The following is a 27768-nucleotide window of genomic DNA, read 5'->3' as shown; positions in this document are numbered from 1 at the left end:
GCGAAACTGCAGCGGAGGAAACAGATTGCCAAGCTGTCATACGATGTGTCTGCTAAAGACTTACCTGAACTAAGCATTGGAGAGCCAATCCGTATGAAGCTGCTTCCAGGTGACAGGACCGGTCGCTGGAGACTGGGTTCCTGTGTTCAGAGAGTTGCACCTCGATCATATCTTGTGGATGTAGAAGGCAGTCTTTACCGCCGCAATCGAGTGGACCTGCGAAAGGCAGAACGATTCACCACACAAGCCTATGAGCATCCTGCACGTGATCCTCCTGAGGTGCTCAATGACCCGAGTCCTACTGGACTATATACTCAAAGCAGAGAGAACTTTGCTGTCATATCGGGATACAATGAGGATGACATAATGCAGCCACATATCCCGTCAAGTTCTTCTTTGCCAAACACACCAGCCAGGAAAGAGGGTAGCTCCTTATCAACACCTTCTGGAGCTGATTTCCCCAGGCAAAATCCCTGTGGTCTTGCGTAGTGGTCGAGTTTCAAGACCACCAGATAGACTCAATCTGTAGTGTATCTACTAGTAACACAGTATGCCATGTTCAAGACTGTTCAGGATCAACCTATCCTTCCAGCCCCAAGTCCAATCTTTAACAAACTCGTGCAGACTCCACCTCCGCAACATCGCCAAAATCCGCACGTTCCTAACCCCAGAAACCACTAAACAGCTCATCCACTCCCTCATCATATCACGACTCGACTACTGCAACTCCCTCCTCACTGGCCTGCCTCGCCGCTGGCTATCCCCTCTTCGGTCCATCCTGAACACGGCTGCCAGACTCATTCACCTTTCCAACCGCACTGTCTCCGCCACCCCCCTCTGCCAATCCCTCCACTGGCTTCCGATTGCGCAACGGATCAAATTCAAAATCCTAACGCTGACGTACAAAGCTGTCCACCATACTGCCCCGAACTACATCACTGACCTAATATCCAAGTACCGCCCAGCACGCACACTCCGCTCCTCACAAGACCTCCTTCTCTCTAGTTCCCTGGTCTCCTCCTCCCATGCCCGCCTCCAGGACTTCTCCAGGGTGTCACCCATCCTCTGGAACTCCCTGCCCCAACCCATCAGATTATCACCTACTCTCCTCTCCTTTAGGCGCACCCTGAAAACCCATCTCTTCAGGGAAGCCTACCCCACCCCCTGCTAACTTGCCGACCTCCTCCACTCTTCCTACCACTCCATCCCCCACAGCTATCTCCTCCTGTGCCACCACCCCCTCCCTCCTAGATTGTAAGCTCGAAAGAGCAGGGCCCTTGATCCCCTCATGTTTTGCATTGTATTGGTATTGTTCTGTCACATGTTCTGTCTCCCTTTTGTAATGTACAGTGCTGAGCGAACTATTGGCGCTTTATAAATACTGTATAATAATAATAATAATAATAATCTGTTTTAGTTTCATTGTTTGCAAGGTTTGAATTGAATGTAAAAAAGGGAGATGTATAGAGTTATTATGCAAATACTGTGACCCTACTTGCATATGGTAATATTGCATTGTCTTATACTTCCTGTTTCCTCTTCTATGCTGACCTGGATGTAGTTCTGTTGTACAACATGATTCCTCTCACCAGCATCTTGTGTTGTCTTCATTCCTGTACATGAAACACCAGGTCACCAGAACTAGTGTACCTATTGGAAGATTTTCCCTGTATTACTTTTTGGGATTTTCTTTTACTTTCACTTCCAATGATAATAGCAAACAGGACAAATAGAGGGGGAGAATCTCCCTAATGGGGATACAGACCGCAATAATAACTGCCAGGAGTTCACATTTTTCTGCTCTCTATCCAAAACTAAAAGAAAAGTTTTGCCTTTAGTTATACTTTAATGCAAATGCTATTGCTGAAGGCAGTGCCGGGACAAGGTCATGCCCCCTCTTCTCTTCATGACATGCGAGCTCAGGGGATGCACTTAAGAGGTGCGAAACCCACACCTCCGACCGGCTCTCTCCTCACTGCCCCCAGAGCTGGGCTGATACGAGTATTTGCCCCCATCCCTTTAATAAACCATTGCACCCAGGGCAGCAGCCCCTCCTGCCCACACCTTGTCCCGGCCCTGCCTGAATGAAGGCCTTTTCTGTCAATCATGAGGCCTGCCTGAAATACTCTGAATGTTTACATTCCTATTTACCTTTCCCTGTGTAGACCTTCCACCTGCCTTGCGGGTAAGGAAAGAATCTCTGCCGAGTTTTCATTTTGTGGCTTTTTTTTAATTAAAATTGAGAAGGATTAGAACCTCAGTCAGGGTATTCACACTTTCTGTGTTTAATGAAAAAAAGCCTAGGCTTTAAAACTTTCCTGAAAACCTGGAAAAATTGTACGTTGTTTACTATAAAATCATCCTTTATACTTCCTACCCGAAAGTCTTTTTTGCCTCTTCCCCTTCCCTGGTAACATGTTATAGCCAAAACTTACAAAGCTGAAATGATTTGGTCCATAAGGTCTAAACAACCAAAAGCCCAGGTTCACACATGAGTTGCCATTGATGCAATTTTCCAGCATGTTTTGAAGTGTGTTTTGTGTTTTTGACACTTTTGATGTATTTTGTGTTTGCTTGTTTTTTTCCCAGTAGGAAAGTATTGACTTTGATGCCACCTTGATGCGACTTTGATGTGACTTTGGATGAGAGGGATTTGGATACGGTTTTTGATGGGTGCAACTTGGATGTGGCTTGGATGCGAATTGAGTGTGAGAGAGTGTAAGGTCACATCAAAGTCAATATTTTCCTATTATCAAACAAAACTCAAAGTGCATCAAAAATGCAAGATTTCGTTTTTGATGTGGTTCCATTAAAGTTTATTGTGCAAAAAACACAATCTGCTGCTGAAAAAAAAAGTCCCTGACCCTTTAAAAAAACGCACCAGCTCAAACACACAGATGTGAACTAGATCCATAGGAAATCATGTGAAATGGATTATTGCAAACTGGAAACGCACTGAAAGACGCTCGAGTGTGAACCTAGGGTAAGTTTTAGTTAACCACTTCCCGTCCGGCCCATGTATATAAACGGCCGGATGGGAGCATTGCAGGAGCGGGTGGCCGTTTATAGAGTCCTTCCCGCTCCCTACCTATGCGCACTCCCTGGCAACGCGTGGCACCGAGATCCAGTGCCCGCTGTGTCCTCCGAACACAGGTCGCTGTACAGGACCTCTGTGTGAGGTCCCGATCATGTGATTACTGATTGGCCAATCAGTGATCACATGAATAGTAGTAAGCAAGACTTCTGACTTCTGACATCATTTCTTACTACTAGTGAAATCTGTGAATGATCACAGAAGTCACATGGTACAAGGCTGTTCACAACAGCCTTGTACCATGTGTAAAGCTGTGACCAATCGCAGCTCACACAGTATTTCTCAATGGCTGCAAGAATTCAGCCAGAGAGAAAGAAATTATTGCTTTTAAACCCTTTATGGGTGTAAAAGCAATCAGTGCAAAAAAAAAAATCTTCATCACTATGGTGACACTGTACTGCTAGGGTGACAGTATGTTAAAAAAAACATAAATAATAATATAAAAAAATAAAATAAAAATGTAAAAAACATTTTTTGAAAAATTATAATTTTTGGTTATAAACTAATTTGGGTTATTTTATTTTTTTTAACTAAAAAGATAGATGAATACCTTTTGGCCAAGGTTTATGAAGAAAGATTATTAAGAAAAACACTTTTTTTTTCAAAATGTTTGGACTTTTTCATTTATATAGCAAAAAAATAAAAATCCCAGTGGTGAATAAATAACACCAAAAGAAAGTTTTATCTGTCTCAAAAAAATGCAAAAAAATTCATATGGGTACAGTGTTGCATGACCGCGCAATTGTCATTCAAAGTGTGATAGTGCTGAAAATTGGCCTGGACAGGAAGGGGGTGAAAGTGTCCGGACTTGAAGTGGTTAAATATCACAGAATTATTATTATTATTATTTTTTTTCATCTTAAAAATTGCAAATTTTGATGTTTCTTGCTGTTTTGAAATAGGGTCATCCTTTTGCTATACGCATGCAGATTTTCTTATTTGCTCATATATGAAGAATGTCATCCAGTCTGATAAGAGATTGATGTCACTGACTCCAACTATAAATATTATCATGCTGATTGCTTTCAAGTCAAATGACCGGCTTTATTAGAGTAGAACATGATCCAAATCATACTCTGCTTCATTCTTTGGGGTGCAAGAAGCATCACATATGGCTTGCCAATTGCAGCCAACCAAAATCTGGATGACAATCTGAAGTCTACAATGGTAAGTGCTCTATCTATCTATCTATCTATCCATCTATCCATCCATCCATCCATCCATCATTCTACCTATCTATTTATCTAGTGCTTTTTTCAGCGGGAACGTGGGGAAACATAGTTAAATGTATGTAATAGCAAGGGGTGCTGGGGTGTTCTGGAGGGTCTATTGATGCTGGCTGCTGAGGGATCTATTGTTCCTGGGGATCTATATTTTCATGGAGATCTATTGTTGCTGGGGGATTCTGTTGCTGCTGGTTGGTGAACTACTGTTGCTAGGGGGTCATGTTTCTAGGGAGGGGTTTATTGATGCCAGCAGAAGGGAGATCTTTGGCTGCTGCTGGGGATTATTGTTTTTGGGGATTATTGTTTTTGGGGTGAATCTATTGTTGCTGGTGAGATCTATTGTTGCTGGGTGGGGGGATCTCTTCTTGTTGGCTGAAGGGGATCTATTTCACCCGCTTTTCTTGTTAATAAGAGTAATCTCTCCCTCTCTTCTGACGCATTCCCCTCCCCTCTGAAGCACGCGCACATCACCCCCATACTTAAAAAGCCCTCCCAGGACCCCACCGACCTGAACAACCTTAGACCCATCTGCCTGCTACCATTCACATCCAAACTCCTTGAGCGCTTAGTAATCGCCTAAGCTCCCACCTCAACGAGAACAACCTCCTCGATCCCCTACAGTCCAGCTTCCATCCCCTACAATCCACCGAAACTGCCTTACTCAAACTCACCAATGACCTTCTAACCGCCAAAGCCAATGGCAACTATTCAGTGCTCCTACTCCTTGACCTCTCTAATCCTTCCCCCAAAAAGTTGGCCTTTGCCCTTAATCACACGGGTGCTGAGGCCCATAGACTGTGAGCAGGCTGTTTTTGTACACAGCTTGAGCCGCTGGGTGCTGTGTGCAGGCAGCTCATGTAGGTCTATGGGGACACTTCACAGACACAAAGGCTCGCCAAAATTTTGCAGGTGCACTCTCTGTTTTCAGGGCCGCTTACCCACATACCCATCAAATTACAAAGAGCTGTGGCTGCATGCATCAAATGGCAGCTTAAGCCTTCTACGATCTATGGGCCTCAGCACCAGACTGAATGAGACCTATACATAAACTGTAAAGAAAGCTGCAGATTTAACAATATTGAAAATTACTTTTTAAATGCCATTTATGTTAAACCTACATGGGATTTTAGTGACTGGATTAACATATTCTTTTTTGAAGAAATTTGTGTTGTGAATTTTTGAATGTGATTGAATTTTTAATTCCTTTAGTTGTTGACTGGTATGAGTTGTTTTTTTTGATGACTTGGAGTGTCCATTGAAATGGGTGGGAGGTTAGCCATGCATGCACTTCCCAAGTACCCAGTGCCACCTGATACTATATTCAACTTGAATATTCAGCCTGGCTAAGCAATTATATTCTGGCCATTGGACACAGTGGGGAGGGGGGTGGCACAGACAATTGCTTGTTGCTTATCTGGAGGTGGGATGGCAGCAGGACTGGAATCTAAAAGGTCCAATCTGAGAGTAGTCAGCCAGCAGACATCAATAGGCATTAGGACATCACCTAATGTGCCTGAAAATACCACAATGTACCCTTCCGAACATGTCTGATAGAGCTTGAGTTTTTGTTCAGGCAATAAATAGTATCAATTTAACTACTTCTGTACAGGCACTTAGAACACAAACTGTCAGTACTTTACCTATGGACCGGGATTTTGAATTAAAGAAAGCTAACATGAAGGATCTGGCAAGATGTGGAGTTCCTGATGTTGCAGGCTATAAAATAATTCATATGAATTTAAAGTGGTCCTCCAGAATCATAAGTTACCAGTAAGTATATTTGCAGGAAATGCTATGTATAGTAGCCCATTTGTATCATTTTTTGTAGTTACCTGTGTTAAAAATGTTCATTGTCATTACACTACCCCTCTATTTGGTTAACCACAATAAGGCACCTTTTATAGCTGTAGGATGTCCTGTCCTGCTATAATGACCCTTTACTGCTGTTGGGAGAACTGTACAATGCTGAGTGTCTTCACCAAAGCAATACAGCCTTTTTTTATAAGGCAAAAAGCAGTTTACTCAGGGCCGGTGTTCCATTAGGCGGCCGCCTAGGGTGCACTGCCACATAGGGGTGCCTGGGCACAGCACAGGCCAGCACTCTCTCTGTGTGTGCTGCTGACACATCATGAATGATCCTCCAGCTTAGAGGAGGGTAAGGAAGATGCCTGGTGTCTGAGGCCAGTCTAGCATCTGAGCTTCTGCCCCTTTCAGTGTTCCTCTCAGACTCAGTCCCTTACTGCAAGCCGGCTGGTGGTTGCTAATCACTGTGGAGTTCCAGCCCTTCTCTTCCCATTCAACAGCAGAGGCAGAGCTGCACCTGCGGAGGAAGGTAATGTCTGATGTCTTGTGTCTGTGTGAGTGTGACCCGGCCAGCTGGTCATCCATCACATGTGCAATGTGTCATTGAGTGATGACATCATCACGATCCCAAAGCCTGCTCTTTTAGTGCCTGCTGGGCCTGACGATCTGTGCAAGCCTGGGTTCATACTTCTGCGGTGCGGCATATCGCATGTGATTTGCACAGGAACCGCTCCACATTCCTGTGCAAATCACATGCGAATTCTGTGCGGTGCAATTTGAGCCGTACATTTTGTATGGCTCAAATCGCACCGCATCTACACCAAAAAGGTGCAGGACCCTTTTTTTTTGTCCGCACTAGAATCGAATTGCATAGGTATTCACATCCATGTGATCCGATTCTGCACATCGCACCGCGTTTTGCAAACCTATTTCGGGGTGTTGTTAACTTAATATACACACCCGCAGTGGTTCACATGAATGGGGTGCGTTTATGATTGCGTTTTTGATGTATTTTTGATGCGTTTTGCAGTTAAAATCTGCCTAGCAACAAGAAAAATTTGAAATAATTAACAAAAGCAAATGCTAAACACATCAAAAACGTGGCAAAAACCACAAGTGCAAAAACGCAATGCAAAATGCAATGCACAAACGCCTCAAACACAATCTGCATAGGTGTGAACCTGGCCTTATACCTGCTTGAAAATGAGAACTTTCCTTGGGTGTACCTTGCTGTTAATATACTTTTCATGCAGGATTTATATAGCGCCAACAGTTTGCGCTGCACTTTACAATATAAAGGGAGACAGTACAATTACAATACAGTTCAATACAAAAGGAATAGGAGGGCCCTGCTCAGGGATGTGGCCATTAGGCTATCCTATCTTTATAACTCACTCTTGTTATATGCTAACATCTCATAGTCCTATGCCCCATTTTGTTATGATTTATGACCAAATTTTGCCTTAAAGATTTCTTTCTCATCGAAAATGCCTCTACTTGTGCTTCCACTCCAGTGCTCTGTGTTGGTAGACCTGAGTACCAGCCCAACCCCTGATCACAAGTGTCTATAGACTTGTAGTGTAGAGGAGGAGAGGGGACGTTCGACCTGTTCCTGCCATCCGTTTCTAACATGCTTACTCTATACGTTGATTATGTTCAATCGGCTGCTGCACAAAAAGCGTAACCCTAAACTATAGTGATATAATCATTTTGAATTTATGAATCAGTCACAGCAGTCACATGACTGGAAAGCCTGTCTTCGCCTCCCAATCAAATTCTTTTATAGATCCAAGGGGCAGGAGCTATAAAGGATCTAGATTTTAGGATTTAGTCTGGGTTCACATTGATGCGATGTGGAATTTGCAAAGGTTACTATGCCCCCGTTCATGTGAACCGCTGCGGGTGTGTATGTTATGTTAACAACACCAAAAAAACACGGTGTGATGTGCAGAATCGGATCGCTTGGGTGTGAATACCCATGCAATTCGACTCTATTGCGGACTAAAAAAGGGTCCCGCACCTTTTTGGTGCGAATGCGGTGCGATTTGAGCCATACACAATGTATGGCTCAAATCACATCACACAGAATTTGCATGTGATTTGCACAGGAATGCGGTGTGGTTCCTGTGCGAATCACATGCGATGTGCCGCACCGCATCAATGTGAATCCAGGCTTAGGTCTGCTGCTGATTACTGAGTACACTGGGTTTAACTGTGATGACTATTAGACTACACAATTGTATTTATTCACCTTGAACAACTGCTGTACCAGGAACGTGTAAGACTAAGAAAATGTATGATAATAATACACTGTCTATCCAACTATATATCTTTTTCTGTGACTTAAATTGGGGTATAACCAGGGGTGGACTGACAACTCATGGGGCCCCCGGGCAATAGGGGATCATGGGGCCCCTGTGTCCTTGCCCAAACTCAAAAAAGCCTATGAAAAAGGTACCAGGGGCATCTCATGGGGCCCCCTACTGACCCCGGGCAGTGCCCGAGTTTCCAAATGGTCAGTCCGCTCCTGGGTATAAAACAAACTTAACAGAATGCACAGAGGGCTGGAAGCCCCATGATGAGAAATATGAGCATTTATTTCCTCCCATCAGTTTGAGGTGACAAGATGAGTTCAGAATCTCTCTGCATTCGCTGGCAGGATGCTGTCTAAAGGAAATTGTTCTCCTGTACAATATTGCCAGGTGTGCTTCATTCCTAATGTAGTAGCACCTTGTAGGTGGCACAAAAGAGTCAATGATTTCAAGGAAAGCAACTGCTAACAAACCTTTATTTCTGCCCAAGATGGCAGCCAGTCATTTCTCATATTTCTGGCTTGATTTCAATTCAAGTGAAAGCCTTTATATATTGACAGTTTTCTCCTTCACTATACAGGATTTTTAATTACACTCCAGATTTACCTCCAGCTGAAGTAGATAAAGCGATACAAAGAGCCTTCAGAGTGTGGAGTAAGAAGACTCCACTTCAATTCATCCAGCTTCAGAACGGAACAGCAGACATGATGATATCCTTTGGTGTGAGAGGTATATTTAATTTATATAATTTATAACAGACATGGATATTTGTACATGAATTAATAAATAATTTATATCTGTGGTGTCATCTAGAACACGGAGATTTCTTTCCTTTTGATGGCCCTTCAGGTGTGCTAGCTCATGCCTTTCCTCCTGGTGACCACCTTGGTGGAGACATCCATTTTGATGATGAGGAGAAATGGACTATGGATGTTTCTGGTAGGTGGCTTCAATAATTTTTAGGTTCTTTATTAAAGCTATGAGGCTGTCTTGTTGTAGTGCTCTTTGTACGCTCCTTGAAAAGTTTGGTTAAAGAATAAGCTTTTTTTAAAGGTATCTTAGAACTATCAACATAAAAAGAAAGGCCAGCATAACTTCAAATGGGATTTCACCCTCTCCTATCATATGGCCAATTACACAATAGGACAGCAAAACATTTTGGACGGGTTAAGTGTCTTTTCTGCGGGAGCTGGACTCGCATTTTCTACTTTTTGGCCTAGGTGAGAATGACATCACCCCCCGTTTGGAGCCTCTGTGGATACCAACGTCACATATCCCAGGAGGCTTTGGGCAATCTTGGCCTCATGCACATGCACCAAACAAATCTTCGGTACACTGCACATGCATAAGGAAAATCTCTGCTGCACTGCATATATGTCACCGCACGTCATCAGGGGCCAGCTGAGAACTGAGAAGAGACGGTCGACCTCCTGGTCACATCACATGAGAAGATGCAGGACAGGACCTGGACAGGGCGGGGCGGGTGACTATGTTTTTTCAGGATAACCCAGTAGTATAGATAAAAGAGTAAAAATGAAAAAAAAAAAACATGAAGGGACCTGAAGTTCCTCTTTAAGGGGTCATTTATTTTCCTAGGCCTTAAGATAGGTAAAATGCATGAACTATCTTAGCAAATCCTCTACATGACCTTTTTAAACTGACAAGGCTTATGATGGAGCTCTGATTTCTGATAAGCAGCTAAACTAATTAAGTAATATAGTTCTAAAAAAAAACACACATACAGTGTGTGTGTATGTATGTGTATGTATGTGTGTGTATATATATATATATATATATATATATATATATATATATAGTTGTAGGTCAATAATAATCATTTGAATACTAATTCAAAAATATTATTCTTCAATACGATCATACCGTGCCTTGGAAAAGTATTCAAACCCCTCAAAATTTTCCCCACTTTGTCATGTTACATCCATTTTATTTGGATTTTATGTGACAGGGCAACAAAAAGTGGCACGTAATTGTGAAGTGGAAGGAAAATGATAAATGGTTTTCAAAATTTTTTACAAATAAATATCTGAAAAGTGTGGTGTGCATTTGTATTCAGCCCCCCCTGAGTCAATACATTGTAGAACCACCTTTCGCTGCAATTACAGATGCAAGTCTTTTTGGGTATGTCCCTACCTATCTAGACAGTGAAATTTTTGCTCATTCTTCTTTGAAAAATAGCTCAAGCTCAGATTGGATGGAGAACGTCTGTGAACAGCAATTTTCAAGTCTTGCCACAGATTCTCAACTGAATTCTCAATTTAGGTCTGGACTTTGACTGGGCCATGCTAACACATGAATATGCTTTGATCTAAACCATTCCATTGTAGCTCTGGCTGTATGTTTAGGGTCGTTGTCCTGCTGGAAGGTGAACCTCCACCCCAATCTCAGGTCTTTTGCAGACTCTAACAGGTTTTCTTCTTGATTGCCCTGTATTTGGCTCCATCCATCTTCCCATCAACTCTGACCAATTCCCTGCCCCTGCAGAAAAGCATCTCCACAACATGATGCTGCCACCGCCATGTTTTATGATGGAGATGGTGTGCTCAGAGTGATCTGTAGTGTTAGTTTTCTGCCACACATGCTTTTAGGCCAAAAAGTTCAATTTTGGTCTTATCTAACCAGAGCACCTCTTCCACATGTTTGCTGTGTCCCCCACATGGCTTCTTGCAAACTGCAAACGGGACTTCTTATGGCTTTCTTACAACAAAGGATTTCTTCTTGCTCCATAAAAGCCAGATTTGTGGAGTGCATGACTAATAGTTGTCCTGTGGACAGATTCTCCCACCGGAGCCGTGGATCTCTGCAGCTTCTCCAGAGTTACCATGACCCTTTTTGCTGTTTCTCTGATTTCCATTTTCAGATGATGGATTGAACAGTGCTCCGTGAGATGTTCAAAGCTTGGGATATTTTTTTATAACCTAACCCTGCTTTAAACTTCTCCACAACTTTATCCCTGACCTGTCTGGTGTGTTCTTTGGCCTTTATGATGCTGTTTTTTCACTAATGTTCTCTAACAAAGCTCTGAGGACTTCAAAGAACAGCTGTATTTATACTGAGATTAAATTACACACAGGGGGACTCTATTTACTAAGTAGGTGACTTCTGAAGGCAATTGGTTCCACTAGATTTTAGTTAGGGGTATCAGAGTAAAGGGGGTTGAATACAATTGCACGCCACACTTTTCAGATATTTATATGTAAAAAAGTTTGGAAAACCATTTATCATTTTCCTTCCACTTCACAAATATGTGGCACTTTGTGTTGGTCACATAAAATCCCAATAAAATACATTTACGTTTTTGGTTGTAGCATGACAAAATGTGGAAAATTTCAAGGGGTATGAACTTTTTCAAAGCATTGTAGGTGACTTGCAAGTGAATGAGTGGCACAACAACAATTGTCTAAATTCCATGTACAAAAATGAATTATATCATACACATAGATATACAAGCTTGAAAAATGTCTAATTACACTTATTACATTACAATACAAATCTAGGCACATTCTACCTGGGACAGACAATTATCATACTCCATATCATTACCCCTATCCATTCCTCTAGACCTTCTCCTGGATCTCTTCTTGAGGCCCATCTTTCCTGTTCTGTGCTCCCAGCCACAATATCCCTTATTTTAGGGAAATCCTTTATATCTCTCCCAGAACTTTCAGGTCATGTCCATATATGAATAACCATTCCTACCCATGCACAGAATTCTTTTGATGGTTGTCTCTTTAATCACAAAGTGTATAGGACTATATTCAAATGATGTTTGGTAACAGCTAATGTTGGACTATTTATTATTCAATTAACGAGCATTATTATTATTATTTATTATTTTACAGTATTTATATAGCGCTAAAAGGTTTGCTCAGCGCTGTACATTATAGTGGGGGACAGAACATGAGACAATACAGTAACAAAACACGAGGGGGTCAAGGGCCCTGCTCTTTCGAGCTTACAATCTAGGAGGGAGGGGATAGTGGTGCAGGAGGAAGTGGCTGTGGGGATGGAGTGGTAGGAGGAGTGGAGGAGATCGGCTGTTAGGTGAGGGTGGGGTAGGCTTCCCTGAAGAGATGGGTTTTCAGGGTGTGCCTAAAGGTGAGGAGGGTAGGTGACAGTCTTATGGATTGGGGTAGTGAGTTCCAGAGGATGGGGGAAGTCCTGGAGAAGTCCTGCAGTCGGGCATGGGAGGTGGAGACCAGGGAACTAGAAAGTAGGTCTTGTGAGGAGCGAAGATTACATGTAGGGTGTTATTTGGGTATCAGGTCGGTGAGGTAGTTTGGGGCAATGTTATGAATGGCTTTGTATGTCTGTGTTAGTAGTTTGAATTTGATGCGTTGGGCAATCGGGAGCCAGTGGAGGGAATGACAGAGGGGGGTGGCAGAAGCGGAGCGGTTGGTAAGGTGGATAAGTCTGAGTTCAGGATAGACTGAAGCGGGGAGTCTGTGATGAGGTAGGCCGGTGAGAAGGGAGTTGCAGTAGTCCAGACGTGAGATAATGAGGGAGTGAACGAGTTGTTTACTAGTGTCTGGGGTTAGGAACGGTTGTATTTTGGAGATGTTGCGGAGGTGGAGCCTGCATGAGTTTGCCAACGATTGGACATGGGGTTGGAAGGACAGGTTTGAGTCTAGAGTGACACCTAGGACTTTGGCTTGCGGGGTGGGACTGATGGTGGCGTTGTGGTCGTAATGGAGAGGGTGGGGTGGGGGGGCACGGGCTGGGGGGAAAATCAGGAGCTCGGTTTCGGAAAGGTTCAATTTGAGGAAATAGAGCGACATCCAATCTGATATGTCGTTCAGTAGGTGGGTGATACGGGCGGAGACTGAAGGGGTGAGGCGAGGGGTGGAGAGGTAAATTTGTGTGTCATCGGCGTAGAGGTGGTAGTTGAAGCCGTGGGAGTGTATCAGTTTGCTGAGGGAGGAGGTGTAGATGGAGAAGAGAAGGGGCCTGAGGACAGAGCCTTGGGGGACCCCAACAGAGAGGGGAAGTGAGGGGGAGGTGGTAGCGTTATAGGTAACGCTGAAGGAGCGTTGGGATAGATAGGAGGAGAGCCAGGAGAGAGCGGAGTCTCTGAGGCCAAGGGAGTGTAGTTTATTAAGGAGGAGGGGGTGGTCAACTGTGTCGAAGGCCATGGAAAGGTTGAGGAGTAGGAGGACTGAGTAGTGGCCATTAGCTTTGGCGGTTAGCAGGTCATTAGTGATTTTGAGTAGGGCGGTTTTGGTGGAGTGTAGGGGACGGAAGCCAGACTGTAGTGGATCGAGGAGGTTGTTGCCAGTGAGGTGGGCGCTTAGGCGATTGTAGACTAAGCGCTCAAGGAGCTTGGAAGTAAATGGCAGCAGGGAGATGGGTCTAAGGTTGTTCAGGTCGGTGGGGTCCAGGGAGGGTTTTTTGAGTATGGGGGTGATGTGCGCGTGCTTTAGGGGGGAGGGGAATGTGCCAGTAGAGAGGGAGAGATTGAAGATGTGGGTGAGGGAGCGTAGGATGGAGGAGGAGGGAAACCGGAGGAGTTGTGTGGGGACAGGGTCAAGGGGGCAAGTGGTGAGGCGGGCTTTTGAGAAGACCTTAGTGACCTCAGTGGTAGCAAAGCTGAAGGAGCGGAGTGTTGGGGAGGTTATAGTGTGCGGGACGTTAGGTGTGGTGGGGGGCAGGGCGGTTGCGAGGTCAGAGGAGGGGAGAGTTGATGGGGTTATAGTGGGAGGGAGGTTAGGTGGGGAGCATCCTTTGAATCTCTGATCAACCCATTTTATATAAAGGGGAAATTTCATCAATGTTTTCCATTCATACCTAAAGGCCCCTATAGATGGCTCAATTTTCAGCAAAGTCCTGCTGCATCATCTAGACTTCGAGTTGAGGGTGGCTGTGCAAGCACCATTTGGATCTATAAAAGTTAATTAAAAAATCACCATGGACGGATTGAATGTTATTGGCAGAAAAGTAACTGCATCCTATTTTATGGAGGAATTGATCTTTTCTCATTCAGCATGTGCATATTGCCCCAAGAGTATGGCAGTAACAGCCAAAGCATTGTTGTGACCTAAACTTTCTGATACACCACACTACTATGCATTCTTCATATATTCCTATAGAGAGTCCATCGCCAGGGGCCCTAGAATTTCATAACCACCAATAACATTAAAACATATACAGTAAACAAACATTAAAATCAACACAAATTCAGTTGAAATATTAACCACTTGCCCTCCAGAGGATTTCTCCCTTTTCCTTACCAGGCAATTTTTTTTGATACGGCGCTGCATTACTTTAACTGACAATTGCGTGGTCATGCAACGCTGTACATAAATTAAATTTATTACCTTTTTTCCCCACAAATAGAGCTTTCTTTTGGTGGTATTTGATCACTTTCTGCTAAAAAACATATCCAATAAAAAAATTTAAACCATCAAATTTCATCATAAATTTAGGCCAAAATGTATTCTGCGACATGTCTTTGCTAAAAAAAAATTCTCAATACATGTAAATTAATTGGTTTATGTGAAAGTTATAGCGTCTACAAATGGCGGTATATATACTGGAATTTTTCATTTTTATTTTTTTTATACTGGTAATGGCACCAATCAGTGACTTATAGCGGGACTGCAGCTGGCATTCTGAGACTGGGTGGGAACTGACTAACTGCCGCTGACATCCCCAGTGACACTAATACAGTGATCAGTGCTACTATAAAGCACTGACACTGTGCTAATGATACTGGGCAGGAAGGAGTTAACTTTTGGGTGATCAAAGGGTTAACTGTGTGCTGTGTGTGTTTTACTATGTGTGCTGTGTGTGTTTTACTGTGGAGACATGCTGCTTTGTATTTCTCTGCTGTGCAGAGAAATACAAAGCAGCATGTCCTTGCTGGCAGGAGAGAGACCTGTGTTTACACACATGTCTCTCCCCTGTCAGCTTTACATGGTGATCGCCGGGTGCTGGTGGGGAATCTTCGGGCGGGACCCGGTGATTGACATCCCTAGCTGCCAATGGTGGCGTGGGTAGGGCAGTGCACACATCCCCTACTCAGAAATGCAAATTACGTGTATATATATGTGATTTTGCGCAGCTCTGCCGCCCTGTAGCAGTACTTCTACTATAGGGCAGTGGGCATGTGGTTAAACAATGTATATTACAGTATTTGAGTGACAGTGTCTTTTCCTTATAGACTACAATTTGTTTTCTGTGGCTGTACATGAGATCGGTCATTCGTTGGGATTGGATCACGCTGGTAACCCTCAGGCTCTTATGTTTCCCTTCTACACACATTATAGTTCAGAGGTCTTTACCCTTCCGGCTGATGACGTCATGGGAATACAGGAACTGTATGGTAATATTTCCATGTATATATACTGTATATATATTTTTTTTATCTTCTGTTTCATATACAGTATATTAGTAATAATTTCACATTATTGGTCAATAATTATCTCCTATATCTCTATAATATGGAAACTTAATGTTGCCTTATATTTTTCTGTCAAGATTGTTTATAGTGAATACTAACAGACAGGGGCGGACTGACCATTTGGAAACTCGGGCACTGCCCGAGGGCCCGGGGTCAGTAGGGGGCCCCATGAGATGCCCCTGGTACCTTTTTCATAGGCTTTTTTGAGTTTGGACAAGGACACAGGGGCCCCATGATCCCCTATTGCCCGGGGGCCCCATGAGTTGTCAGTCCGCCCCTGTTAACAGATACTTTGTAGCAATTTCTGTTACTAACAAACACATAAGTAATCATAATCCAGACTGTGATAATGAGATTCATCAATTTAAAGGCCAAATTAACCTTCAGTTTAAATCCGCGAACTGCATTGCAGGCACATCAAACCAAAAAGTGTTCAAAGTCTTACAGTTTGCTTTCTTTTGAAAGCAGCCACTGCAGGAGTAGAAAATCCTATCCCCTGCCAGCAACTACAGAGTGGGACCACCATTTATAGTGTGAAGGTAGTGGTCTCTCTGTAGCGGTCCAACATGCCACCTGCAGAGTCTTACCTATAGCTCTGCAATCAAATTAATGAGAATTGGCTTTGCGTCAGCAGTGGCTGTGTTGGACCTCTCCACAGAGACCAATGCTTCCACACAGAGAGCAAGGGTCCTCTGTTGTAACATGCTGGCAGAACACAGGCTTTTCTACTTAGTCCAAGGTTGCTACAGTATTTAAAGAAAATATACTGTAAGACTTAATTAAGAATTATTACTGGAAAATGTAAGCTTAAATTTCCATTGGCTGTTCATGGTAGAATATTATTGTATCCATACCTGTCCTCACCACCTTGCTTTTAAGGCTTAGTATGGTATATTACTGCTACTACTTGCATTTCCGTGATAGTAATAGGCTGGCTATGGACATGAGATGACAGCTGGATATATGATTACAATTTAGAAGCAAAAGGTTTTTTTTCAAGTCTGCTACATGGAGATGCATGTCTGTACTGCCAGAATGGGCATTTTAGTGTCTGCTCGGTTTTGGATGGAAAGCTGGGAAACAGTTGGCTCACTAACAACAAATTGAATGAATTAATTGATGTCTATTTAATGTCTATATGTAAACATTAATTGGACACCATAAATGTTATAATAGTGCATTTAATGTATTTATCTTTTTTCCTACAATTATATTCCAGGCTCTAAACCATCAAGGATCATAACCCCAACAATCTGTAGCCAGGAGCTTCCTATGGATGCCACAGCTCACTGGGAAGAAAGCATGATTACCTTCAAAGACAGGTATTATCTAAGCCATGGATGTCAAACTGGCAGCCCTCCAGCTGTTGCCAAACTACAATTCCCATGAGGCATTTCAAGATTGACAGTTATAAGCATGACTCCCAAAGGCACAGGCATGATGGGACTTGTAGTTTCACAACAGCTGGAGGATCGCCAGTTTGACACCCCTGGTCTAAGCCTTTAGTAGCAGACAAGATTGTTTTTTTTTTTTAACAAATGGTTAATAGAAGTAGCTTACCATGAGATTTGTCAGTTGATTTGCAAATCTGGTTGTCCAACAAACCATTAAAACAGATGTCCAACCTGAAAACATTTGTCAAATTATGAATTACACTGTTTGTAAATCACAATTGCTTGGATTTCCAAATTGTTTGAGTCCCCACAGCTTAGACAAATATTCATGAAAATATTCAAGCAAATTAATATAGACCAAAATTGCTGATTTGTTTGATTTGACATCAGACAGGTCTAAAGTCAAAAATAGCATTAGATACTAGGTGAGTTTAAGTGTATGTATGGGCAAAAATCTAGATTTGGATTGAGTAAAGAGGGGTTATCACTTCTGCCTGGCAGTACTAGGGTCGCCGGTTCGAATCCCAACCACGGCACCACCTGCCTGGAGTTTGCATGTTCTCCCTGTGCCTGTGTGGGTTTCCTCTGGGTACTCCGGTTTACTCCAGGTACTCCACACTCCAAAGACATGCTGGTAGGTTCATTGTCTCCTGTCTAAATGGTCCCTAGTATGTGTATATATGAATGTGAGTTAGGGACTTTAGATTCTACGCCCCTTGAGAGTTAGGGACTGATGTGAATGTACAATATATATGTAAAGCGCTGCGTAAATTGACAGCGCTATATAAGTACCTGAAATAAATAAAATAAATAAAAAATAAATAAAACACCTGTCAGGTTATTAGTTGCTGTCTGTGCACAGCTAGGGAGATTTTTCTTACGACGTGTCATGAAGATACAAAAGGAAATGATAGGAAATCTCTACTAAGTTAGGGGTTTCCCTTTTTAGAAAGATTTTATCAAGTGGGGACACAGATAGTGATAAAAACTTGATAGAGGGTTTAGAGGGCCTTCGACCAACAACACAAAAAGTTCTGCTTTGACAGTTAGAAAAAAAAAATAACATCCATTAGTTCTGGGTGAGCTTACCAACCAAGAAAAAAAGAGGCCAAATTTCAGACTTTAAAGGCACTGCAACAATAATTCCTTAAAATCACTTTTTTATTGGAATATAAGCCATTACATAGCAATGCATAAAAATACTACGCTAACAATGCAAAACCCCCACATTGGGGTGATACATTCTATGCAGTTACAAAACTCGTAGATACATATAATAATTACAATTGATACAGATATACTGTGTCCCAGTAAGGGTATCAAGGAACATAAATCAGATGTCAATGATTGTAGTCACTCAACATGTTTCGTGAGAATATCGCTTCTTCAGGAGTTACCACATGAAAGAAAATTGAATATGAGTATAACATAATATAATATTTTGTAAGATCAATTATTACTCATTGTACAAATCCTGTATATACCTTGAAGTATCGGCTACAGTATAAGGATTGTGTGGGGGGTTTATTGTGCGTGTGGAGCATCCGAGTCTCAAGCAAGTCAGCAGGGGGATCCCACAAGGATATATCACATACTGAGTAGTTCCAAAAGGGGTCTCCTGATGTATAAAAGGTATGCAATCAATAAAACCTGATGAGAACCTTCCCAAATGTAGATATAGATTGTAATGATGGTAGAGAATACTGTACTAAACGTCCATTCATGGAGACTGCAAAATTATTATTGTCACCAATTTCAGAGCCAAACAGGCCACTTGAATAGTATTTGATGACGTGAACAATGTGGAGAGGATGTAATTAAACCTTAAATAGGATCTGCACAGGCACCAATGATTGTTGGGCAGTGTTTGTAGTATCTGGAAAAGTCCAGGAAGGGGGGTAATTAGGGAAGATATCAAGTATGCTAACGTTGCGTCATAGCCAACTAATATATAAACCACTCCAGTGTCTAGGGGTTAACGCTACATGACAAAAAGAGTACTGACCTTATTAGGTACAGACAGGGAGGAAAAACAAGAGAGTAAAACCTATATAGTAGGGTTCAACAATCTCACAGTATTGGAATCAAGTTAGGCATGTTAGGGTAGTCCATCAGACTTTTATCTATAAACAAAAGAGCCACAGAGATCCAAAATTGTACAAAACGTAACCCAAATATCAGTGTATTTAAGCTGCTTGTAAGAGGGTGTCAGGGACTGCGGGTCTCGCAGCGGCGCACAGGTCTGCACATATGCAGATTGCCTAGGTGCACTAATGTGCAGGCACTAGGACCTGGGCGTCGGCGACGGCAATTGCACCAATGACTGTGCAAGGCGCACTATTTAAACTGGCCAGACGGTGACTAGGTTGCCGCAAGGTCTAGTTCCTGTACCCGTGTTCTGAAGTGTGTTCTTGTTGCCGATCCTGCTTGTCCTGATTTGTGTTGACCATCACCTGCTCTGACCCCCGGCTCGTCCCTGACTACTCTCCTGCCTGTTGTTATATTACTATTGGACCTTCTGTTGCTGAACCTTGGCTCGTGACCCGGCTGCTCTCTGTCCACTGTTTAGTACCTACCTGCCTCCACCGTTACCGACCCGGCTCATTCCTGACTGTCATCCATCCCGCTCGGGACCTGGACTTGTCAGCCTCTTCTCAGCAGGCTCACCCCCTGGCACGTACCCTCGGCAGGACCCCTCTACCACAGTTGGGTGCACTCAGGGGTCGCGACCTGGTTTCAGTCTTGCACCATGTCCATCCCCACCATCAGGGGCTCTGATGAAAAGGCAGACTGGGACTTAGACTCCGCGTCCTGGGGAATCCCGTTCTGTGGATCACTAGAGATCCCGCCGGGCGGTGCCTGACAGAGGGTTATTGTCATGTGTACATCCAGTCATACCTGAATCAGAGGATAAAAAAACCCGACCAATTTAATCAACAAATCCCCCTTAGCCCAATCAGGGCTATCGTCTGAGCACACCTGTCCTGACCACCAAGACTGCCTGATAGTATGACGCTGGAGCCCCCCGCTCTCCGACCCACTGTGTTGGCTGCAGGACCGAGAGAATGGCTCCCTCTTAAGGGATCCCAGCGTGGGAAGCCTGAAGTCCCACCAAACAGCGTATGATGTCACCACGCTCGGCCAGGGTAGGCCGCGCATGCGCACAGCAGCATGCACCCACCATCAAAAGTCGTATTAAACCTTTAGTGCAAATTGATGTTTTGTTTCTAGATCAATGCAACTAACTGATAGACAAATGCCTCTATTCATCTCTGCCGTGCTTTACCCAACCTTCTGATGTTGGAGTGTGCACCATGAAATTTTTATGAAATGATGCTTTAAAACAACATGTTCCATGATTCTTTGCCCATTCCTCATACTGCACATGTGCACCTAACACAGTGAAGACCCCAGGCCACACAGCATGCCTTGGCATCCAATGAGCACAATACTAAGCACTGTAGCCATACTGTGCATGCACGCTCCATGCACACACCTGAGCAGACACAATGAGAAGCACTCAAGTCACACTGCACATGCCCACCTTATGCATAAAGCCTGAGCATGCACAGAATGAGAAAGATGTGGCCAGGAACATGCCTGTCAGGGTAGCTCCAGGTAGAGCTGCAAGGCAATGGAGCCCCACTTATAGGTGGATGTGAGTTAAGCCCTGTACACACGATGAAAATATTAGACGAATGATAGTCTCCATATCGAAAATGAAGAAGTCACTAAAGTTACGAAAATTCTTGAACGACAGAATAAAAATTCAAAAGTGATGTATTGTATTGAATTTTTGGATAAAAACTGTGCTGTTTAAATGAAAATCGTACGATCTGGTATCATAAGAGAAAAATTTTCATGCTTGTCCCTTCAAATAATTTTGTGCGAAAGCTGTGTACTAACAATCAGATTATCATAGGATTGCTTCAAATGAGGTATTTTTACTCTAATTTTCTGATCCTGTGTAGGCTTTACACTTCCATTCAAAAGCTAATTATCCTAGACACAGAGACTAAACGCAAAACAGGGCTGGAAATACTTTGAGCTTAACCCTTTTGCTGCCAGGTGCGTACGACCTACAGACCTGACAGCGAAGCACTTTCCACACAATATGTTGATCACTGGTCCAATGCATTCCAGGCTCACAAACAAAAATAAAAAAGTAAATGCACATTTTTTTACCTGCAAAAAAATTTCCATTTATTATTCTTTGTTGAAGGTGAACTTATCCCTTAAGATATTTAATCAGAGTATTATATATGGTAAGGCAACTCTAAACAATCGAAAATATAGTACAAAGATTTGCAAAAATAACAGAATTGTTTTATGTTTTTTTCTTTGTTTTTAGAAAAATAAGGTATTATCACCCAAACGCTCCGGAATCTAGATCATTCTTAATTAATTCACTTTGGAAAAATGTTCCAAATACCATAGATGCAGCTTATAATTCCCCAGGAAAAGAAACTCTCTATTTATTCAGTGGTAAGTGAAGACAATATTAACAACAGTAAACTTGCTAATGGAGCATCAAAAATAAGAAAGTGCTCCTTGTATGCTACTATTCCTGAAAAACGGGCACTTTGCCTTGGAATGTGTTTTTGGTGCAGACTGAAATCTATAAGTGTGGTCTGATTTTTTCAAGTGATAACATTTCTAATGAGTTCCATATCTGTTAAATGAACAGGTTCTACAACTGTGAGAAGATTTCAGGTTATATATATATTCTTATATACGGCAGTGTGATTCCCAGATATGCGCTCCACTTGCTTCGGAAGTGCTATTATTAAATATATTGAAATAAAAAGCTTGGAGGAGTGCCCAGTCACATGACCTGTCAAAGTCATGTGGTTGGCCTCCTCCAATTGTGGTATTCTTTCTGTAGCACTAATAGATAGCGGTATCCAAAAGTATCCTAAAGTCTGACCAGCCCCTAAGGAAGTGAGACCGTCTAATCAGATGGATCTTTTGTGATATTAATATCTCTTAATAAATTCACTGCCTTTCACTTTTTTATGTACTTTTGTGGTTTGTGAGCATTGTGTAATCTGCTACGTTGAATAAGAACCAATCAGATTTCAGTTTATTCTGTGATCTGCTAGTGCATCATTGTTGCTCTTTAGGCCTACAAGTGAGCATTTCTAATTAATATATTATCCCATTTAGTACTAGTTCTTGAATATCCGCTAATTGTGAAGACTTGCATCTAGGAAGAAAATTCTGGGCTGTCAATGGATCTATCTTGCTGAATGAAGGTCCCAGAGATATTGATGAATATGGCATCCCACAATATGTGCAGAAAATAGATGCTGCTTTTCATGATACAGAAATAGGAAGAACCTTTTTCTTTGCTGGAGACCTGTGCTGGAGGTATGTTAACAGTAAATGTATGGCAAAGATTTCTTTATTATAATTACTGCACAGCACAGTGTATGTGATGCTTTGAATGACATACACTGTTAAAGACCCAATATGCTGTAGACAGCTAAAATGTTCATTGGTGTCATGCAGCTGGTTCTGCCAAGTGGCATTGCCCTTGGATATTTACTCACTATTGTTGATATTGAAAGGTTTTTGGTGATTCCCTGTAGTTCAGAGTGGATCCCGGTGGCTACCAGCTTCATTCCACCTACACTGAGCCTCAGTGTACCGTACTGTATCTTTCATGGATCTGCCCCCTTTTAGCTCCTTATATTTTAGTGGGTCGCCCAGAGTAGAAAGGTTGAGGAAGAAGCACGAGAGCTTTGAAATGTGTTCCAGTGTCTACTGTGCATGTGCCATCCAAGTAATGTTGGTGGCTTCCTCTGCCGGGTTTGTAGCATTCCCACAGACCAGTGACAGTGGCTCCTTCCATCACAAGCACGTTCCATCCCCAGGCCGGTGTCCAAGGTTGGGTCTTTCCTGGTTACTGTTCGGCAATTTCTGGCTTTTCAGTCACCCCTGCTGCTATTGTATAAACATTTAAAAAACACCACAACACCATGCAATGAGACCAATATTTTATAAAATAAATACCTACTTTTTGTTGCCGCTAAACCACTGTCATGTGTTTCCACATCCAAAAAATTGTGCTATCAAAAGTGTAGCACAACAATTCCGATATTTATGCAGTAACTCAACAATTTTGATATTTGCGCAGTAGGGCAACAATTTCGATATTTGTGAAGTAGGGCAACAATTTCGATATTTGTGAAGTAGGGCAACAATTTCGATATTTGTGCAGCAGCGAAACAATTCCGATATTTGTTCAGTAGCTCAACAATTCTGATATTTGTGCAGTAGCTTAACAATTCCGATATTTGTTCAGTAGCTCAACAATTACGATATTTGTTCAGTAGCTCAACAATTACGATATTTGTTCAGTAGCTCAATGATTTCAATATTTGTGCAGTAGCGCAACAATTCTGATATTTGTGCAGTAGCGCAACAATTCTGATATTTGTGCAGTAGCTCAACAATTCTGATATTTGTGCAGTAGCACAACAATTCTGAAATTTGTGCAGTAGAGCAATAATTCTGATATTTGTGCAGTAGAGCAATAATTCTGATATTTGCGCAGTAGCTCAACAATTCTGATATTTGTGCAGTAGCGCAACAATTCTGATATTTGTGCAGTAGAGCAATAATTCTGATATTTGTGCAGTAGTGCAACAATTCTGATATTTGTGCAGTAGCGCAACAATTCTGATATTTGTTCAGTAGCACAACAATTCTGATATTTGTGCAGTAGCGCAACAATTCTGAGATTTGTGCAGTAGCGCAACAATTCTGATATTTGTGCAGTAGCGCAACAATTCCGATATTTGTGCAGTAACGCAACAATTCTGATATTTTTGCAGTAGCGCAACAATTCTGATATTTCTGCAGTAGCGCAACAATTCCAATATTTGTGCAGTAGCGCAACAATTCTGATATTTGTGCAGTAGCGCAACAATTCCGATATTTGTGCAGTAGCTCAACAATTCCGATATTTGTGCAGTAGCGCAACAATTTCGATATTTGTGCAGTAGCGCAACAATTCCGATATTTGTGCAGTAGCGCAACAATTCCGATATTTGTGCAGTAGCGCAACAATTCTGATATTTCTGCAGTAGCGCAACAATTCTGATATTTCTGCAGCAGTGATAGTAAGGGTAGTAACCCTTCAAGTCAACAGCCTAACTGCAACCACAGCTTATTTTTTTCAGCTGTGAATCAAGTCAAAAGGGGATCTAACCTCTGCCAGCTTCTTATTGCTGTCTGCATGGTCACAGGGACAGGAAGTTGGAGGAAACACAAATACAGCCAGGAATTGACTGAAGACAGGCCATAACCTTAACTGATATACATAGCAGTAGGTGTAAGAAAATCTCACTATTGAGGTCACATACATCAGTTAAAGCCACCAGAAGTAAAGAAAACATTTGGGTTGGAGCTCTGCTTTAAAATGCAGAACAGATTTTTTTCATATTTAAATATTTTGCTCCTGTTTGTTTAGTTATGATGAAGAAAGAAAACAGCTCAACAGCGGATTCCCTGTACATCTGGGGTCACAATTTCCTGGCATTGGGAGTAAAATAGACGCAGCCGATATGCATAATAACGGTAAGCTAGCCAGTAAATATGGGTTTTAACATATACGATATGCCCAAAGGTTTATGAACACCTGACCATAAAATCTATATGGGCTTGTTGGATGGCTCATTCTAAAACCATGGGCATTAATATGGCATTGCCTTCCTTTTATGGCTTAAACAGCCTTCATTTTTCTAGGAAGGCTTTCCAGAAGATTTTGGAGTGTTTGTGTCCATTCAGCCAAAAGAGTTTAGGAATTAACTGATGATTAACGAGAAGACATAAAGTGCTGAGCAAACTGTTGGCGCTATATGAATCCTGTATAATAATAATAAAGACATGATTTACCCCCTCCCTCCTAGATTGTAAGCTCGTAAGAGTAGGGCCCTCTTACCCCTCGTACGTTGTTTGTTGTTGTTGTACTGTGCCATGTATTGTCCCCCCTATTGTACAGCGCTGAGCAAACCCTTTGGCGCTATATAAACTCGTAGTAATAATAATAATAATAATAATAATTAACAAGAAGACCCGGCTAACAATCAGCTTTCCAATTCATCCCAAAGGTGTTTAATAGGGTTGAGGTATGGGCTCTGTGCAAGCCACCTACTTTCTCCACACCAAATGTATTACTCCTTGTCTTTACAGAGATAGTTGTGCACAGGGGTGCAGTTTTACAGGAACAGAAAATGCCTTCTGTAGACTGTTACCACAAAGCTGGAATCACTCAGTTATCTAAAATGTCTTTTTATGCTGTACATTTACTAGTACCTTTTACTGGAAACACCTGAATTCAATAGATTGGAGAGGTGTCCATGTATTTTGGCCCTGTGGTGTTAGCAGTGTCAAAGTCAGGTGTCCACAATCTTTAGGCTATAGTTTTCATGTACTGAATGCTAACAGGCATACCTTTAAGCATTTTAGCCCCTTCCCATACAGACCCAGCATTCCTTTAAATAGAAATTTATGCCTGAAAAGGGGGGCCGAAAAGAATTCCTAGTCATGTGGCCATTGTGATTGGTTGTCACATGCTTAGGAGCCCATCCTGTTGGCTCCCGACCATGAAAACAGGCTGAGATCTGTGTATAAAAGCAAGCAAGCTCTCAGCACAGAAACCTCGGCCGTCAATGGGCTCATATGTAAGCCCAACCTCTTTGCAGCTGCACATATAGGTTACGTGGAAGTTAAAACAGTTGTAAAGGTAATGTTTTTTTTTTAAAATTACGCTTCCCATAGGGGCACTCGTGCATGCTCATTCCCAAGCCCCACTGCTGCATCCATTGACATAGACATCAGGACTCCCTCACCACTAGCTTTGATTGACAGCACTGGGAGCCAATGGCTCCCGATGTCCCAACAAAGCTAGCGATATACAGAAGTGAGGGCAGAGAAGAGCTGCAGGCCTGCATGGCGCTGGATTGAATGAGGGCTCAGGTAAATAAAAGGGGGGTGAGAGGAGATGCTGATGCCTAAACATTTTGTACTTTAATGCAAGGAATGCATTAAGGTAAAAAATGTATAGGCTTTGGAACCACTTTAACAGTGGCATTCTTGACATATTATGAGGCTCGGGAATTGAGAGAAGGCAGCACCAATCTCATTTTCCATAGGAAACAATTACGTTTTCTTGTAAGTTCAGCTGCTTCTATCTTGGTGTTTGCTATATGTGTTTTGCAGGATGTAGAAGAGAGTGTACATGCAGTTGTACATTTCAGTCTCAGTTCAATTTTTATTAACTTGTTCTTTTCTGCAGGACAAAGTACATGTAGTACTTTGTCCCATTTTCCTAGGTGCTACATAAGGTTAGCTCTGAGGTCAGTCAGGTTGTTCCTCCTCCCAGGGGCGGACTGATAACTCATGGGGCCCCCGGGCAATAGGGGATCATGGGGCCCCCTGTGTCCTTGCCCAAACTCAAAAAAGCCTATGAAAAAGGTACCAGGGGCATGTCATGGGGCCCCCTACTGACCCCGGGCCCTCGGGCAGTGCCCGAGTTTCCAAATGGTCAGTCCGCCCCTGCCTCCTCCCTATATGGCTGTCTGATAACACAGCTAGCAAGGAGGAGGCGTGTCAACTAAAATGTTCCAGGCAAATGCTTGGAGATGGAGAAAACTACTGCCTGTCAGAGCAGCCATGTCCTTGCTAGCTGTGTTGTTGAAAGGCCATGTAGGGAGGAGAAGTGCCCTGGCCGACCTCAAAGCTAACCTTACATGGCACCTAGGAAGATGGGACAAAATACTACATGTACTTTGTGCCATGGGGAACTAACATGTTAAAAAATGGGAGAGAGAACTCTTTAAGCCTTACTGTCTATTTCTTTAATGGCCTTAAAAACCGAGCCTATAGTGGCTTGACCGTGACCTTAATTTATTCGCACTTTTGCATTCTCTGTAACAGTTTTTCATACATTTTACAACTGTTGCACTGTATCTCAAACAAACATACATTACTTACTTCATCCTCAGATTATAATCTATACTCCCCTATTCTACAGGGTTCATCTATTTTTACCAGCAAACAACACAGATTGAATATGACTCTAGAAGAAACGTTGTCACAAATATCTCAGAAATATATCCATGTTAATGTCAAAATTGTTTTTACGTATACATATATTTATATGTCTTTAAACATACATATATGTAATAAAATTCTATAGAATTTTCATATCTTGTATTAAAACCCTTCTTAATGTTAAGTATTGTGTATTATCTTTATTGATTATACAAAAAAAAGTTTGTAAAACATTATTTTTCATAAAATGGGTTAGTTGGACATGTGGAATACCATGTAGTATAATATTATTGCTAAAATGAAGTATAATAAGTAATAATATAATGAATAATATAATGAAGTAACACATGAAGTGCACTAAACATTCACTGCTGTTATATCCTCCTACTGAATGTGTTTTACTATATAGTGAAGGATTCACCATTAATGAATGTTTGGCCTGAAACAGCCGTAAAATGTG

General features: G+C 42.2%; 1 protein-coding gene across 1 annotated transcript; it reads left to right on the top strand.

Moving 5' to 3' along the window:
- Window positions 1–93: 93 nt before the first annotated feature.
- On the top strand, window positions 94–27380 carry LOC149454625 (collagenase 3-like). The gene is made up of 10 exons (XM_089687249.1): window positions 94–279; window positions 5930–6090; window positions 9016–9164; window positions 9249–9374; window positions 15613–15774; window positions 17072–17174; window positions 21598–21731; window positions 22457–22616; window positions 24724–24830; window positions 27289–27380. Exons 1-10 carry the CDS (start codon window positions 94–96, stop codon window positions 27378–27380), a joined length of 1380 nt encoding a protein of 459 aa, XP_089543375.1.
- The last annotated feature ends 388 nt before the right edge of the window (window positions 27381–27768 follow it).

Source organism: Staurois parvus, unplaced genomic scaffold, assembly GCF_062004578.1.
Source record: "Staurois parvus isolate SC_StPar_1 unplaced genomic scaffold, SC_StPar_1.0 ptg000422l, whole genome shotgun sequence".
In the NCBI taxonomy this organism is placed as follows: domain Eukaryota; kingdom Metazoa; phylum Chordata; class Amphibia; order Anura; family Ranidae; genus Staurois; species Staurois parvus.
Note: the sequence above shows the minus strand (reverse complement) of the source record. Positions and strands in the feature narration are given on the sequence as shown.

Coding starts and splice junctions, on each gene's coding strand:
- LOC149454625 (XM_089687249.1), top strand. CDS start 94: ATGAAGCTGCTTCCAGGTGACAGGACCGGTCGCTGGAGACTGGGTTCC. Junction 15,775..17,071: donor GGGAATACAGGAACTGTATG/GTAATATTTCCA, acceptor ATTATATTCCAG/GCTCTAAACCATCAAGGATC. Junction 21,732..22,456: donor AACTCTCTATTTATTCAGTG/GTAAGTGAAGAC, acceptor ACTTGCATCTAG/GAAGAAAATTCTGGGCTGTC.